Source organism: Brassica rapa, chromosome A03, assembly GCF_000309985.2.
Source record: "Brassica rapa cultivar Chiifu-401-42 chromosome A03, CAAS_Brap_v3.01, whole genome shotgun sequence".
NCBI classification, from domain to species: domain Eukaryota; kingdom Viridiplantae; phylum Streptophyta; class Magnoliopsida; order Brassicales; family Brassicaceae; genus Brassica; species Brassica rapa.
The window spans coordinates 25,639,507-25,657,937 of record NC_024797.2 but is presented as its reverse complement, the minus strand read 5'-3'; the positions used below and the strand labels follow the sequence as shown (position 1 = coordinate 25,657,937).

The window sequence follows — 18,431 nt, the reverse complement described above, 5'->3', positions numbered from 1 at the left end:
CTCTTTCCAAAGTCGTTGACGAGATCTTGAGTGTCGTAAAACTTGTCTTTTTCTTCAGGATTGAACAAGAGACCGTAGTTCTTGTCCTTGGGGATGAAACAACCAAGGGATTTGATTGTTTGGCTTAGATATTCTCGAAGCGGAATGCCAAGAGGGACAAACGGTTCTAGCTCGTTCGAAATCAGCAAATCCAAGACGATCGAAAACCAACCACATGAGGTCTAGAGGAAGCTCAGACCAGCAATGGAGATTTCTTTTTGGTCCTGATCGAGTGACTTCCATAGTAAAGACAACGTGAGAGGCCATCAGGCGGAATATGGGAGAAAATAGAGTTTTCGTTTTCTTTCTTTCTATTAGAGAAAATTTATAAAGAGCTAACTTTCACCTCTTAGACATTAGAGACGTAGACAACTCTCGTATGTTTAGGTAAAGGTTATTGGTTACCCTTTAAATAAGGAGTGAGTTACTATTTAGGACACGTTTTTCACCTTTTTGACATGTTTAGACACATGTTGCTGGAGGGGCACTTTCCATCATGCTCTGGCAAAAATCTGAACGAAACTACTCTTCACCGGACGAAGTGAGATATGGAACTAGTTGGTGAGTGTGGGACCATTTATTCTCTTTATAATCCCTAGTTGTGGGGACCAAACAAGAAAATAGCCTCACGTAGTGTTCTTGTATTTAGTTATATTAGAAACTAGTTTAGTTATTGTTTCTTTAATCAAAAGTTAGTTCCTTTATAATAGTTATTATGGTAGTTTATTTACAAAACTAATTGTTACAATAAATTATAAACTTTTTTTGTCTATATTTGAACATCCATTTTCATATATATATATATATATATTTTCACATTTAAAATTTATATGTGGACATGGACGGAAAACGTGTGAACGGCTAAATTGCGGACATATACGTGTGGACAGTAGGGTATGTACAGATATGTACAAAACATTAGTTGCAATTGAAGGAAGAAGATACAACAATTAAAATGTTGTACACAAACTAAAGATGTTACAAATAAATTAGATGAAAATGGCTTACACAAGATGAAGATATATGTGTGTGGATATAGACAAAAGTGTTGTGGACAGACAGTCGGAGTTGCGGACCAAAATAAACAGAGAGCATGTGGATGTGGATGGCCGTGAGTTCTGCCCATAAGTTCCACAAACATATCTCAGAGAACCATTTTCCAATTCCAAATCACTGACTTTCAAGCCCTCGCAAATCACCATCTTTCAAGCCCTAATCCCAATCAGATCTTGAAATGATACCGATCTCTCTCCAAATACAGACCCACCATGTAAATTTCCATTATCCATCACAACCACTGTATCTCCGCCATTCTTCACCCTAAGCTTCACCTTGTATTCCAAAAGCTCTTCTAGTTTCCTTCTCGTGAAATCGCAGGAGAACGGCGCGATCTCCACTGGAACAGCGAACCCGCTGAAGATCTTATGAACCAGAGGACACAAGCAATCTCAGATCAAGCAAACCAGGGTGGAGGTTGTGATGGATTGGATGGAAGAGATGACGAGTCCGAAGCTTCTCAACATTTGGGCAGCCGAACGGCCACCACGGCGGATCCCGAGCTGGATATGTGCTAAGTCGGACAAACAATGCCAATAATAAAAAGCAGATGAAAATGGAAAAGGATTAAGAAAAACAAACAAGAGGACTATGGATTCATGGTGTTTTCTACAGTTAATAAAGAAGAAGAAGAGAGTTTCGTGAAATTAAAGTTGGGGAATTAGTGAAAGTAAATATAATATTGGAGAGAGAATACAATACACTTTTTGGAAATAGCAGCGAGGCGAAATTTTTTTGGAATTTTGTTTCTATTGATTTTTTGGCGAACTAGGGTTCATGAGATAAAAGAAAATGAAAAATTAAATTATATTTGAAAAGATGGAAGAGAATAGGAAAGAGAGATTAATTTTACGAGGTCCAAAGGAATATAAGCTAGAAAGTGAAACAAAACTAGAACTATCAACTAGTGGGTTTGGTTAAGAGGGACAAAATAGACAAAGCACAGCCAACAAGTATGTCTCGAGCAAGAAGTGTCTTTTTGTGTAATTGATAAGACAAAAAGTGTCATAGAGAGTAAATTTTTCTTAAATAAGACTAGTTTTTTTTTTAACTTGGCTAAATTAATGGATCACTAAGTATTTATCCTAGTAGGGACAATTTAAAGAATGTTAACTATATTTTCATATATTTGCATCCTATCCAATTTTATTATTTCTTATATATCCAAATAAATCTTATATTCACATAGTAGCAAACCCAGTCTCTATTTTTAGGAACAAATAAGAAGATGGTACACATATCTCTATTCATAGGCAAACTTGGTTAAAACACAAGAAGAAATTGAAGGCCCAAAAAATACCATTTTTTTACCAGTTATTATTAAAGCTTAAATTCAATAAACAACAACGAAGAAAAACCCCTATAGATAGGATCACCCATTCCTGAAACTTGGTAAGAACCAATGAGCTTCAGAGAATGAAATAGAGGAAACAAGTTGTGGTAGTTGTTCAACCTTGTTTGTATCGAGATTGAATACAAAGATGTCATTGTCGAACCAATCCATCTCATGAGCAGTGAAGTAAATGGAGTTATTAGTGATGCCTTCCTGGTCCTTGGCAAGCACTGTAATACCCAAATCTAAAATAATCGCCTCATCTCCCAAAGAAAAAATCTCCTTCCATTTAATCTTTCCATTTGATGAATCCATCTTGAAGATTCTAAAGTTCCATGAATAGGACATACAAGGACTTTTGCTCCTTACAATTAAGACATCTCCTCCTAAAGTGAGTACCACATTATTCCTCCTGCGAAGCTCATAGAATTTCCATGGTTCAGGCGATCTCATCCCGCCTATTTTTTTTATTTTTAGTTTTACGCAACCCCCTACATTAACTCTGGAAACTTGCATAGGAAACTCACCAGAAAAGTCGAAAATTCGGAGTTCTTCTTTGGTGAGACCATAGAGCTTGTGATCTTTGAATACCATGCCTTTTAGGGAACCTGACAACTGTTCAGAGATTTTTTTCCACGAGTTATCACCTTTCTTGAAATAAGCAAGATCTTCTCCTATAACAAGGTAATCTTTGCTTCTCTCGTCTATCCACAATATCGTATTGTAAGATCCACACGATATAGGTAGATTGATCCTCTCGAGGGTTAAAAGATTTAAAATGTAAAGACGTTCTACAGGTAAAATCGCCATCAAAAGCCAGCTTCTACAAGTCGCAAAACATACACTATGTGCAAAGTCGTCGCCAAGATGTTGAGTTTTGTAGAGTTTTTCTTCTCTATCTTCAGGATTGAACAAGAGAAAGTAATTCTTTTTCTTGGGGAGTAGAATCATCCAAGGGATCTTATTGTTTGGCTTAGATTGTCTAGAACCAGATAGCCAAGATGAACAAACTGATTTAGCTCGTTCGAAATCGGTAAATCCAAGGCGCTCGAAGATCAGTTGCATGAGATCTAGAGGAAGCTCGGACCAACAATGAAGAGGAGGAGGAGATTGGGCTAAGGCTAATGGTAGTGAAGCCATCTCACAAAATCTTAACGGTGAAGCCTTCAATTTTGGGAGAAAATATTAGATTTTTAGGTTTATCTAATGATTTTGGAAAACCTTAGTTTGATACATGTCCATAAGACATATGTACATATACTAAGAAAAAAAATTATAAACATAAAATCATATTTGTTACTTTTTAGAAAAGAGAATCATGGATACACACATGTACATTAGATTAATGCATATCTTAAGTTCATAATTTTAGAAGAAAAATGTATTATTTTCATTATTTCCAAAATTCATCAAATTCTAAACAAAGTATATAATATCCGAAATTAATGAATTATAGATTTGTTGCAGACTTGCATATCTCATTAGGACCATATACAACTCATTTTTCCAAATAATAAAAATCTCATTTAAAAAAAATGTTTCTTTCAAAAATGACTCAAAATTTCAAGTCAAACACAAAAATAAACTATGTTTTTTTTTTAACTTTGTTTTGTCCTATTCACCCTAGACGTTTTAGTTATTCACGAAAATGCAATTACCTTTTTTTCTTTTTTTTTCGAAAATAATAGTTTACCTTACCATCCTCATCTTCACCAAATATCTACAACTTTGCCATTGCCATCAATACCTCAACCACCATGAATTACCAAATTGAGAGTGTTAATACCCTAAAGTTTTGAATTTTTACTCATCCTTTCTCATTTCTTGTCCACTAAAACCACATATCTTACACTTTCTCACAAAATTAATCAAAAAAATTTGAAGATTTTGATTACAAATTATGTAAGGTTCATAAGCTCACGATTCTTGGTGATACGAGTAGGTAGTTGTTGTGGTGAAGTTCTGGGTGATTGGAGAAACCACACAAGTCATCTCACGAGTTCAAGGTATAAAATTGCGAAACACATTTTATTTTCCAGATCTGTTTGACGAAGAAGACTTCTAATTTCATCGAGAAGACTTCTTTAGAAGTCTTCTGGTCAATGCATAGGTTAGTTTTGCAATTGACATTTTGTGTATTTTTAATAGATGACTTCCCTATAAGTCTTCTAGCGTTCCTTTGTAAACAAAAATTTTGAAATTCTAAGAGAAGACTTTCTTAGAAGTCTTCTCGGATAAACATGTTAGTTTTAAATTTGACCGAAGTTCGTCAGAAATTTGACTTTTTGTAAAAGACTTCTAAAGAAGTCTTCCTGGAGAAAAGTCTTCCTGGAGAAAACTTCTACAGAAGTCTTTTGAAAGTCTTCCCTAAGTCTTCTCAATGACGGAAGATGTCTGTGTGGATAACTTTTGCAATTGAAAAATAATAATAAAACATTTAATATCAATGAGAAGTCTTCTCTCGCAGTCGAAGATTTGACCAAAACCCATAATTAAACTCGAGAAGACTTCTAAAGAAGTCTAATCTCGAAAAGTCAAAATATAGTCAATTGCAAAAGTAACCCAGCAGACTTCTTGCAAAATTGAGAAGACTTCCGGAAGACTTCTTTTGAAGTATTCTCCAGGTAGACTTCCCTAGAAGTCTTTTACAAAAAGTCAAAATTTTGACCAATTTCGGTCAAATTCAAAAGTAACATGTTTATTCGAGAAGACTTTTATTTCAATTTCAATTTTGAGAATTTTGAAAAAAATTCAAAAGTACAAGAAGTACTTCAAAAGTACAAGAAGTCTTCTCTGAGAATTTCGAAAAAAATTTCAATTTCAAATGTAAGCCAATATTTACAAAGGAAGACTTCCGAAGATGTCTTATGTAGAGTAGACTTCTTCAGAAGTCTTCTTTCGTAAATTTGCAATCACAAAAATGACCTTAATAGAAGACTTCTACGTAAAAATTAATTAAGCTTCACATACATCCAAAATTAAAATGAAATTTTAATATTTTCTTGCTAATTCATGTTTATTAGTCAATTTTTGGACTACTGAGTCGAATTCATAACTTTATTGGTGATAATTATGAAGTTACAAACATTTATGTTTAATAATGTTTCTAGCTAAACGGATAAGTTTTCTGTAAGTCTTCCTCATAAGTGTTAACTTCAAAAGTGTTAAGTAACTTCATGAATATCAAGTCATGTGGTTTAATGTGTCTTTTTAGATTATAAGATATAATTTTTAACTTACATGAAACTTAAAAAATTCCAACTTTCACTAAAAATTCAAGTTTCTTCTTTTGTCGATTTGACTTAGTTTTTTTTGTGAAGTCTTCTCTCTTAGGTTTAGTAAATTTGACTAAGTTTTTGTGTTGTTGTGTTTTGTTATGAGTGGGTAGAATGGTTAAAAAAATTCTTTTGATTAACATTTCCTTAAGTTTACAAGAGAATTCACAACTGAATAGTGCACATACAAATCATAAAACAGACCATAGACAAAACTATTGCACATGAAACTAGATATTATTTCTCAACATAGATAAGCTTGGTCTCCACTTGAAATCATTCCTCTGTACCACTTTGGGCAGAAGACTTCCCGAAAACTTCGTGGGAAGTTTTCTAGCATAAAATACATTAAAAGACTTCTCAAGAAGTCTGCCAAGAGTCTTCCGAGAGTTTTTGAGAGTCTTCCAAGAGTCTTCTGAGAAATCTTCCAAAGTCTAACTCATATCTGAAAAATCTGCATATTCAAAAGCATTCAAATGGCTTCAAACAGAGAAATCTTCAAAAATATTTTTTTTTCACTTAAATAATAAATAAAACAATCAAATTAGGTTGAATCTGTAATTTTTTAGAATCTAATATATAAAACACACAATACATATCCAAAATTTGTATAACTTTGAGCAGGAAACTTTGGAAGACTTCCTGAAGACTTTGTGGGACGTCTTCTAGCATAAAATGCAATTGAAGACTTCCCAAGAAGTCGTCCGAGAGTCTTCCAAGAGTCTTTTAAGAAGTTCTCCAAAGTCTGATTTAGATCTGAAAGTTTTACATATTCAAAAGCATTCAAATAGCTTCAAATCAGAGAAAACTTCAAAAAAAAAATTTATGCTTAATAATAAACAAAAAACTGTCACATTAGGTTGAATTTATAACTTTTTAAAATCCAATATATAAAACACAAAAAATACATATCCAAAATTTGTACCACTTTGGGCAGAAGACTTCCTGAAGACTTCGTGGGAAGTCTTCTAGGATAAAATACATTAGAAGACTTGTCTAGAAGTCTTCCGAGAGACTTCTGAGAAATCTTTCAACGTCAGTCTGAGATCTGAAAACCTACAATTTCAAAAACATTCAAATGGCTTCAAAACAGATAAAAACTTCAATAATTTTAATGCTTAAATAATAAACAAAACTGTCACAATATGTTGAATCTATAGCTTTTAAGAATATAATATATAAATCACACAATAATACATATCTAACATTTATAGAGTTACCTTTGAATGAGTGAAACATGAGAACCATGTAATGAAAAACCTGCAAAAAGAAGATAAATTTGTGAGAAGACATAAGAAAAAAATGAGAAATGGATTTAAATTTGGTGTTTTGATGTTCAAAAAGATTAGAGAGAGGTTGAAGAGTTTTAGAGTGAGAAATATTATATTTTTGTTGCAGCCATTTGAGAGGAAGAAAGAGAATGTGTAAATTTTTTTTATATATGGAAACAAAAATTTCAATTAGGTTAAATATTTTTGATATAGAAGACTTCTTAGGAAGTCTTCTAAGAGAAGACTTATTGGAAAGTCTTCTAAGAGATGACTTCTTGGGAAGTCTTCTAAGAGATGACTTCTTGGAAGTTTTCTAGATCCTACATTCACTTATCTATGTTAAAAGTAATTTAAATTTAGTAAAACTAAATTTCCATCGTTATTAAATGTTTATTAATCATGATTTCTATTTTTCTCTTTCAAAATATTTTTTTATTAAATTTATTAATTATTTTTAAGATCTAAGACATGAGAAGACTTTCCCTAGAAGAATTCGGGAAGACTTCTGGAAGACTTCGATTTAGACAGAAAACCTATTTTTTTCTAAATTTAGGCGGGAAACCTAAATTCTACTAAAATTTAGGTGGAATATGCCAGAAGACTTCTTAAGAAGTCTATGTGAGTCTTCCAGACCCTGTAATCAAATAACTAAGCAAAAAAACACATTCTTAAACTTTTAAGATATTTAGAAAGTATTTAAATCAAGTTATTAGATAGTCATCACATATAGGTCAAATTGTTTTTTTTTAAGATGAGATTTTAAAATCTAACCCTAAAAATACTACAACATATGTTACCATACCCTAAACCAAAGACTATTATGATTCAATCTACATTCACTCATCTATGCTAATATAACATATTTGATTATTTACCTCCCATTAATAATAATAAACCAACTATAAATTTAAATTTATTTATTTTTAATTATAACAAAATCTGTTAGAGATATAATCTAACAAAATCTTACTCAAAGTTTTCAATATTTTTATAAATAACATATTAATTAATTTCCTAGTTAGTAATATAATCTACACTATATAAAAGTTAATCTAAACCATTGAGGGCGTCCACATAGGATTTAAAACCTCCAGTCGTGTTTTAACACATCAGATCTTTAATTTGCTATTTTTAAATATGTCAGAATTTCCAAAACGGTTTATTTTGTAATAGAATAAAAATCAATTTAAATACGGTAAAATTATAAAATTCAAAGAATTATATATAATTTAACTTAAAATATAATATATTTTTGAAAGTTACATAAAATATCTTACAAATATAATAATTAACTTTAAAATGCAAGATATTTTAACAATAAGAACTATATAAATTTAAGACACATGATTTTTAAAGTATAGGTTATATGCTATTGAAAATATTCAATAATATGATTTAAAACACATAGGATTTAAAACAACTAATCATAATATGAAAAACTATATAAATTTAAGACACGTGATTTTTAAAGTTTAGGTTATATGCGATTGAAAATATTCAATAATATGATTTAAAACACATAGGATTTAAAACAACTAATCATAATATATTTGGGGTTGTGACTTTGGAATTAGGATAACAAGAATTTTTGTTGATAGATGAGTATTTTGCAGAATTTTTCATCAATAGGTTGTATTTTTTCAATAACTTTTACGAAAGCTGCCATTTTTTGAAAGTTTTTATTTAAATAGAGAACTATTGTAGATTTAGGATTGTGACTTATAAATTAGGATAAATAGAATTTTTGGTGATAGATGAGCATTCTCTTAGAAAATTTCATCAATAGGTTACATTTTCAATAATTTTTAACAAAACTGCTATTTTTTGAAAATTTTCATTTCTATAGAGTACTGTTATAGATTTGGGATTGTGACTTTGAAATTAGGATCACAAGAATTTTCGTTGATAGATGAGTATTTTTCAGAATTTTTCATCAATATGTTGTATTTTTTCAATAATTTTTTAAAAAACTGCTATTTTTGGAAAGTTTTTTATTTCTATAAAGAACTATTGTAGAAATAAGGATAACAAGAATTTTTTTTTTTAGATGAGTATTCTTTCAGAATTTTTCATTAATATGTGGCATTTTTAAAATAATTTTTAATAAACCTCATACTTTTGGAAAGTTTTCATTTCAATAGAGATCTATTGTAGATTTGGGATTGTCATTTAGAAATTAGGATAACAAGATTTTTTGTTGATATATAAGTATTCTTTCAGATTTTGTTTTTTTAGATTGCATTTTTAAAATAACTTTTACAAAAGCTGCTATTTTGGAAAGTTTTCATTTTTATAGAAAACTGTTCTAGATTTGGGATTGTGACTTAGAAATAAGAATAACAAAAATTTGTTTTGGTAGATGAGTATTCTTTCAGAATTTTTCATCAATATGTTACATTTTTCAATAATTTTTACAAAACTGCTCTGTTTGGAAAGTTTTCATTTCTATAGAGTAATGTTGTTGATTTGGGATTGTGACTTTGACATTAGGATAACAAGAATTTTCGTTGATAGATGAATATTTTTTCAGAATTTTTCATCAAAAAGTTGTATTTTTTCAATAATTTTTAAGAAAGCTTCTCTTTTTGGAAAGTTTTTTATTTCTATAGAGAACTATTGTAGAAATAAGGATAACAAGATTTTTTATTTTATAGATGAGTGTTCTTTCAGAAATTTTAATCAATAGGTTGCATTTTTTAAATAATTTTTAATAAACCTCATACTTTTGGAAAGTTTTCATTTCAATAGAGACCTATTGTAAATTTGGGATTGTCATTTAGAAATTATGATAACAAGATTTTTTGTTGATATATAAGTATTCTTTCAGATTTTTTCTTAGATTGCATTTTTAAAATAATTTTTACAAAAGCTGCTATTTTGGAAATTTTTCATTTTTATAGAGAACTGTTGTAGATTTGGGATTGTGACTCAGAAATAAGGATAACAAGAATTTGTTTAGCTAAATGAGTATTTTTTTCTGAATTTTTTATCACTAGGTTACACTTTTCAATAATTTTTATAAAAACTGCTCTTTTTGGAAATTTTCATTTTTATAGAGTACTGTTGTAGATTTGGGGTTGTGACTTTGAAATTAAGATAACAAGAATTTTCGTTGATAGATGAGTATTCTTTCAAAAAACTTCATCAATAGGTTGTATTTTTAAAATAATTTTTAATAAACCTCATATTTTTGAAAAGTTTTCAATTAAAATGAGAACTATTGTAGATTTGGAATTCTCACTTAAAAATTAGGATAACAAGAATTTTTGTTGATATTTAAGTATTCTTTCAGATTTTTTTTTCTTCCACAGATTGCATTTTTAAAATAATTTTTACAAAAGTTCTTTTTTTTTTGGAAAATTTTCATTTTTATAGATAACTGTTGTAGATTTGGGATTGTGACTTAGAAATAAGGATAACAAGAATTTTTTTTGATAGATGAATATTCTTTCATAATTTTCCATCAATTAGTTACATTTTTCAATATTTGTTTGCAAAAATTGTTATTTTTGGAAAATGTTCATTTGTATAGAGTACTATTGTAGGTTTTGGGTTGTGACTTTGAAATTAAGATAACAAGAATTTTTGTTGATAGATGAATATTTGTTTCATAATTTTTCACTAATAGGTTGCATTTACTCAATAATTTTTACGAAAGCTGTTATTTTTGGAAATTTTTTATTTCTATAGAGAACTATTGTAGATTTGAGATTGTGACTTCAAAATTATCTAGATCCTCAGATGCTACAAGGGTTCCTGTGTTTCATTCTCTAGAGCTCGTTGGTTCTTACCAAGTTTCAGGAATGATTGATCCCTAACTACAGGGGTTTCTCTTCGTTGTTTTGTTTTTGAATTTAAGCATTAATATTAATTGGTAATATTAACTGTTATTTTTGGAAAGTTTTCATTTTTATAGAGTACTATTGTAGATTTTGGATTGTGACTTTGAAATTAAGAACTGCTATTTTTGGAAAGTTTTCATTGTTATAGAGTACTATTGTAGATTTTGGGTTGTGACTTTGAAATTAGGATAACAAGAATTTTTATAGATAGATGGATATTTTTTCAGAATTTTTCATTAATAGGTTGCATTTTCTCAATAATTTTTACGAAAGCTGTTATTTTTAGAATTTTTTTATTTCTATAGAGAACTATTGTAGATTTGAAATTGTGACTTAGAAATTAGGAATCTAGATCCTCAGATGCTACAGGGGTTCCTGAGTTTCATTCTCTAGAGCTCGTTGGTTCTTACCAAGTTTCAGGAATGATTGATCCCTAACTACAGGGGTTTCTCTTCGTTGTTTTGTTTTTGAATTTAAGCATTAATAATAATTGGTCATATTTTCTTGATCATCATTTTTTATCCCAACCTTCTTGATTATCTAAATTCCAAGCTACAAGCGGATAATATAGAACAAAAACTAGTTTGTGGCATGACTTAAATGTGCATAAGAGCTTTATCTTGTATGTTACTAAATCAATTCCTTTAGACATTTTTTTTTTGTAACGTGGCTTTCATATTCAATGTTCGCATTTTTAAAATTATTTTTACAAAAGCTGCTATTTTTGGAAAGTTTTCATTTTTATAGAGAACTGTTGAAGATTTGAGATTGTAACTTTTAAATAAGGATGACAATAATTTGTTTTGATAGATGAGTAATCTTTTAGAATTTTCATCAATAGGTTACATTTTTCAATAATTTTTACAAAAACTGGTATTTTTGGAAATTTTTATTTGTATAGAGTAATATTGTAGATTTTGGGTTGTGACTTTGAAATTAGGATAACAAGAATTTTCGTTGATAGATGAATATTTTTCAGAAGTTTTCATCAATAGGTTGTATCTTTTCAATAATTTTTACGAAAGTTGCTTTTTTTGGAAAGTTTTTTTTTTCTATAGAAAAATATTGTAGAAATAAGGATAACAATAATTTTTTTTATAGATGAGTATTCTTTCTGAATTTTTCGTCAATAAGTTGTATTTTTTAAATAATATTTAATAAACCTCATATTTTTGGAAAGTTTTCATTTAAATAGAGAGCTATTGTAGATTTGGGATTGTCATTTATAAATTAGGATAACAAGAATTTTTTTTTAATATATAAGTATTCTTTTAGAATTTTTCTTAGATTGCATTTTTAAAATAATTTTTACAAAAGCTGCTATTTTTGAAAAGTTTTCATTCTTATAGAGAAATGTTGTAGATTTGGGATTGTGACTTAAAAATAAGAATAACAACAATTTATTTTGATAGATGAGTATTCTTTCAGAATTTTTCATCCATAGGTTACATTTTTCAATAATTTTCACAAAAACAGCTATTTTGGGAAGTTTTCATTTCTATAGAGTACTGTTGTAGATTTAAGATTGTGACTTTGAAATTAGGATAACAAGAATTTTCGTTGATAGATGAGTAATTTTTTCAGAATTTTTCATCAATAGGTTGTATTTTTTCAATAATTTTTAAAAAAGCTGCTATTTTTCGAAAGTTTTTTTTAATTCCTATACAGAACTATTGTAGAAATAAGGATAACAAGAATTTTTTTATATAGCTGAGTATTCTTTCAGAATTTTTCATCAATAGGTGGCATTTTTTAAATAATATTTAATAAACCTCATATTTTTGGAAAGTTTTCATTTAAATAGAGAGCTATTGTAGATTAGGGATTGTCATTTATAAATTAGGATAACAATAATTTTTGTTGATATATAAGTATTCTTTTAGACTTTTTCTTAGATTGCATTTTTAAAATAAATTTTACAAAAGCTGCTATTTTCGGAAAGTTTTCATTTTTATGGAGAACTGTTGTAGATTTGGATTGTGACTTATAAATAAGAATAACAACAATTTATTTTGATATCTGTGACAAAAAAAACAATTTATTTTGATAGATGAGTATTCTTTCAGAATTTTTCATCAATAGGTTATATTTTTCAAAAAAAATTACAAAAACTGCTATTTTGGGAAAGTTTTCAGATCTATAAAGTACTGTTGTAGATTTGGGATTCTGACTTTGAAATTAGGATAACAAGAATTTTCGTTGATAAATGAGTATTTTTTTCAGAATTTTTCATCAATATGTTGTATTTTTTCAATAATTTTTTAAAAAGCTACTCTTTTTGGAAAGTTTTTTTATTTCTATAGAGAACTATTGAAGAAATAAAGATTCTATTAATTTTTTTTATTGATGAATATTCTTTCAGAATTTTTCATCAATAGGTGGTATTTTTAAACTAATTTTTACGAAAGCTGATTTTTTTGGAAAGTTTTTTATTTCTATAGAGAACTATTGTAGAAGTAAGGATAACAAGAACTTTTTTTTATAGATGAGTATTCTTTCAGAATTTTTCATCAATAAGTGGCATTTTTTAAATAACTTTTAATAAACCTCATATTTTTGGAAAGTTTTCATTTAAATTGAGACCTATTGTAGATTTGGGATTGTCATTTATAAATTCGGATAACAAGAATTTTGTTGATATATAAGTATTCTTTCAGATTTTTCTTAGATTGCATTTTTAAAATAATTTTTACAAAAACTGCTATTTTTGGAAAATTTTCATTTTTATAGAGAACTGTTGTAGATTTGAGATTGTGACTTAGAAATAAGGATAACAAGAATTTGTTTAGATAAATGAGTATTCTCTCTTGAATTTTCATCAATAGGTTACATTTTTCAATAATTTTTACAAAAACTACTATTTTTGGAAATTTTCATTTCTATAGAGTACTGTTGTAGATTTGGGGTTGTGACTTTGAAATTAGGATAACAAAAATTTTCGTTGATAGATGAGTATTTTTTCAGAGAGCTGCCACTTTTTGAAAGTTTTTATTTCAATAGAGAACTATTGTAGATTTGGGATTGTGACTTATAAATTTGGATAAATAGAATTTTTGTTGATAAATGATTATTCTCTTAGAAAATTTCATCAATAGGTTGCATTTTTAAAATAATTTTATAAGAGCCTGCTATTTTTGGAAAGTTTTCATTTATTATAGAGAACTATTGTAGAATTGAGATTGTGACTTAGAAATAAGGATAACAAGATTTTTTGTTTATAGATGAGTATTTGTTTAGAATTTTGAATCAACCGTTTGCATTTTTAAAATAATTTTTAATAAACCTAATATTTTTGGAATTTTTTCATTTAAATAGAGAGATATTGTAGATTTGAGATTGTCACTTAGAAATTAGGATAACAAGAATTTTTCTTGATATATAACTATTCTTTCAGATTTTTTTCTTCAATAGATTGCATTTTTTAAATAATTTTTACAAAAGCTGCTATTTTTGTAAATTTTTCATTTTTATAGAGAACTGTTTTAGATTTGGGATTGTGACTTAAAAATAATGATAATAAAAATTTGTTTTGATAGATGAGTATCTTTCAGAATATTTCATGAGTAGGTTACATTTTTCAATAATTTTTACAAAAACAACTATTTTTAGAAAGTTTTCATTTTTATAGAAAACTATTATAGATTTAGGATTGTGACTTAGAAATTAGTATAACAAGAATTTTTGTTAATAGATGAGTATTCTTTCAGAATTTTTCATCAATAGGTTGTATTTTTTAAATTAATTTTAAAAACTTTTTAATTTTGAAATACATAGAGAAATTTTGTAGATTCGGGATTTTCACTTAGAAATTAAGATAACAAGAATTTTTGTTGATATATAAGTATTGTTTAAGATTTTTCTTCCATAATTTGCATTTTCAAAATAATTTTTACAAAAACAGCTATTTTTGGAAAGTTTTCATTTTTATAGAACTGTTGCAGATTTGGGATTGTGACTTTGAAATTATGATAACAAGAATTTGTTTTGATAGATGAGTATTCTTTCAATATTTTCATCAATAGGTTACATTTTTCAATAATTTTTACAAAAACAACTATTTTTGGCAAGTTTTGATTTCTATAGAGTACTATTGTAGATTTGGGGTTGTGACTTTGAATTTAGGATAACATGAATTGTTGTTAATAGATGAGTAGTTTTTCAGGATTTTTCATCAATAGGTTGCATTTTGTCAATAATTTTTACCAAAGTTGCTATTTTTGGAAAGTTTTTATTTAGATAGAGAACTACTGTATATTTGGGATTATGACTTAGAAATTAAGATAACTAGAACTTTTGTTGATAGATGAGTATTCTCTCAAAGTTTCAAAAGAAAGTTTTATTTTTTAAATAATATTTTAACAACCTACTATTTTTGGAAAGCTTTCATTTTTTTATAGAGAACTATTGTAGATTGTGATTGTGACTTTGAAATAAGGATAAAAAAGAATTTTTGTTTATAGATGAGTATTTTTCAGAATTTTTTATCAGTATGTTTCATTTTTAAAATATTGTTTTTTAAAACGTGCTATTTTTGGATAGTTTTCATTTTTATAGAGAACTATTGTAGATTTTGGATGGTGACTTAGAAACTAGTATTAGAAGAATTTTTCTTAATAGATGAGTATTTTTTCAGAATTCTTTATGAATAGGTTGCATTTTTAAATAAGTTTTAAAAAACCTCATATTTTTGGAAAGTTTTCATTTATATAGAGAACTATTGTAGATTTGAGATTGTCAATTAGAAATTAAGATAACAAGAATTTTTTTTGATATATATATATGTATTCTTTCAGTTTTTTTTCAATAGATTGCATTTTTTAAATAATTTTTACGAAAGCTGATGTTTTTGGAAAGTTTTCATTTTTACAGAGAACTGTTGTACATTTGGGATTGTGACTTAGAAATAAAGATAACAAGAATTTGTTATGATAGATGAGCATTCTTTCAGAATTTTTCATCAATAGGTTGCATTCCTTAAATAATTTTTAGAAAACCTTTTATTTTTGGAAAGTTTTCATTTACATAGAGAACTATTATAGATTTGGGATTGTCACTTATAAATTAGGATAACAAAAATTTTTGTTGATATTTAAGTATTCTTACAGATTTTTTCTTCCATAGATTGCATTTTTTCAATAAATTTTACAAAAACTGCTATTTTGAAAAGTTTTCATTTCTATAGAGTACTATTGTAGATTTGGGGTTGTGACTTTGAAATTAGGATAATATGAATTTTCGTTAATATATGAGTAATTTTTCAGGATTTTTCATCAATAAGTTGCATTTTGTCAATAATTTTTACCAAAGTTACTATTTTTGGAATGTTTTTGTTTAGATAGAGAACTATTGTATATTTGGGATTATGACTTAGAAATTATGATAACTTGAATTTTTGTTGATAGATGAGTATTCTCTCAAAGTTTCAAAAGAAGGTTTTATTTTTTAAATAATATTTTAACAACCTACTATTTTTGGAAAGCTTTCATTTTTTATAGAGAACTATTGTAGATTGGGATTGTGACTTTGAAATAAGGATAAAAAGAATTTGTGTTTATAGATCAGTATTTTTTCAGAATTTTTCATCAATATGTTGTATTTTTAAAATATTGTTTTTAAAACGTGCTATTTTTAGATAGTTTTCATTTTTATAGAAAACTATTGTAGATTTAGGATGGTGACTTAGAAACTAGTATTAGAAGAATTTGTCTTAATAGATGAGTATTTTTTCAGAATTGTTCATCAATAGGTTGAATTTTTTTAATAAGTTTTGAAAAACCTCATATTTTGGAAAGTTTTCATTTATATAGAGAACTATACTAGATTTGAGATTGTCACTTAGAAATTAAGATAACAAGAATTTTTATTGATATATATATATGTATATTTTTAGGTTTTTCTTCAATAGATTGCATTTTTTAAATAATTTTTATAAAAGCTGATGTTTTTCGAAAGTTTTCTTTTTTTATAGAGAACTGTTGTAGATTTGGGATTGTGACTTAGAAATAAAGATAACAAGAATTTGTTTTGATAGATGAGCATTCTTTCGAAATTTTTCATCAATAGGTTGCATTTCTTAAATAATTTTTAAAAAACCTTCTATTTTTGGAAAGTTTTCATTTACATAGAGAACTATTATAGATTCGGGATTGTCACTTATAAATTAGGATAACAAGAATTTTTGTTGATATTTAAGTATTCTTACAGATTTTTTCTTCCATAGATTGCATTTTTTCAATAAATTTTACAAAAACTGCTATTTTGGAAAGTTTTCATTTCTATAGAGTACTATTGTAGATTTGGGGTTGTGACTTTGAAATTAAGATAACAAGAATTTTCGTTGATATATGAGAATTTTTTCAATATTTTTCATCAATAGGTTGCATTTTTTCAATAACTTTTACCAAAGTTGCTATTTTTGGAAATTTTTTATTTCTATAGAGAACTACTATATATTTTGGATTAGAAATTAGGATAACAATAATTTTTGTTGATATATAAGTATTCTTTCAGATTTTTTCTTTCATAGATTGCATTTTTAAAATAGTTTTTTTTTAAAAGCTGATATTTTGGAAAGTTTTCATTTTTATAGAGAACTGTTATAGATTTGGGATTGTGACTTAGAAATAAAGATAACAAGAATTTGTTTTGATAGAAGAGTATTCTTTCAGAATTTTTCACCAATAGGTTACATTTTTCAATAATTTTTACAAAAACTGCTATTTTTGGAAATTTTTCATTTTTATAGAGAACTATTGTAGATTTAGGATTGTGACTTAGAAATTTGTACAACAAGAATTTTTCTACAATAGGTTGCATCTTTTTAATAATTTCTTTAAAACCACATGTTTTTGGAAAGTTTTCATTTACATAGAGAACTATTGTAGATTTGGGATTGTCACATAGAAGTTAGGATAACAAGAATTTTTGTTGATATATAAGTATTCTTTCACATTTTCTATACCATAGATTGCATTTTTAAAATAATATTTACAAAAGCTGTTATTTTTAGAAAGTTTTCATTTCTATAGTGAATTGTTATAGATTTGGGATTTTGACTTAAAAATAAGGATAAGAAGAATTGGTTTTGATAGATGAGTATTATTTCATAATTTTCCATCAATAGGTCACTTTTTTCAATATTTTTTACAAAAAATGTTATTTCTTGAAAGTTTTCATATGTATAGAGTACTATTGTAGATTTGGGGTTGTGCCTTTGAAATTAGGATAACATGAATTGTCGTTGATAGATTAGTATTTTTTCAGAATTGTTTGTCAAGAGGTTGCATTTTCTCAATAATTTTTACGAAACCTGCTATTTTTGAAATGTTTTTATTTTCTATAGAGAACTATTGTAGATTTGGATTGTGACTTAAAAATTAGGATAACTAGAATTTTTTTTGATAGATGAGTATTCTTTCAAAAAACTTCATCAATATGTTGCATTTTAAAAATACTTTTTAATAAACCTCATATTTTTGGAAAGTTTTCGATTAAAATGAGAACTATTGTAGATTTGGGATTGTCAATTAGAAATTAGGATAACAAGAATTTTTGTTGAAATTTAAGTATACTTTCAGATTTTTTCTTCCATAGATTGTATTTTTTTAAACAATTT

General features: G+C 27.2%; 1 protein-coding gene and 1 long non-coding RNA gene across 2 annotated transcripts; both read right to left on the bottom strand.

The window, feature by feature from the left end:
• Positions 1–884: 884 nt before the first annotated feature.
• LOC103861286 (F-box protein At1g69090-like) lies at positions 885–9,960 on the bottom strand. Its single transcript, XM_033288163.1, has one exon. The coding sequence runs from the start codon at positions 3,566–3,568 to the stop codon at positions 2,468–2,470; it is 1,101 nt and encodes a 366-aa protein (XP_033144054.1). The 5' UTR covers positions 3,569–9,960; the 3' UTR covers positions 885–2,467.
• Positions 9,961–15,841: 5,881 nt separating this feature from the next.
• On the bottom strand, positions 15,842–18,342 carry LOC117132910. The gene is made up of 2 exons (XR_004456648.1): positions 16,184–18,342; positions 15,842–16,025 (listed from the first exon to the last, which is right to left on the bottom strand). It is a non-coding gene; the product is annotated as an uncharacterized LOC117132910 (long non-coding RNA).
• Between the last annotated feature and the right edge of the window lie 89 nt (positions 18,343–18,431).

What these genes read in the sequence shown, in the direction of transcription:
- LOC103861286 (XM_033288163.1), bottom strand. Translation starts at nt 3,568, where the DNA reads ATGGCTTCACTACCATTAGCCTTAGCCCAATCTCCTCCTCCTCTTCAT.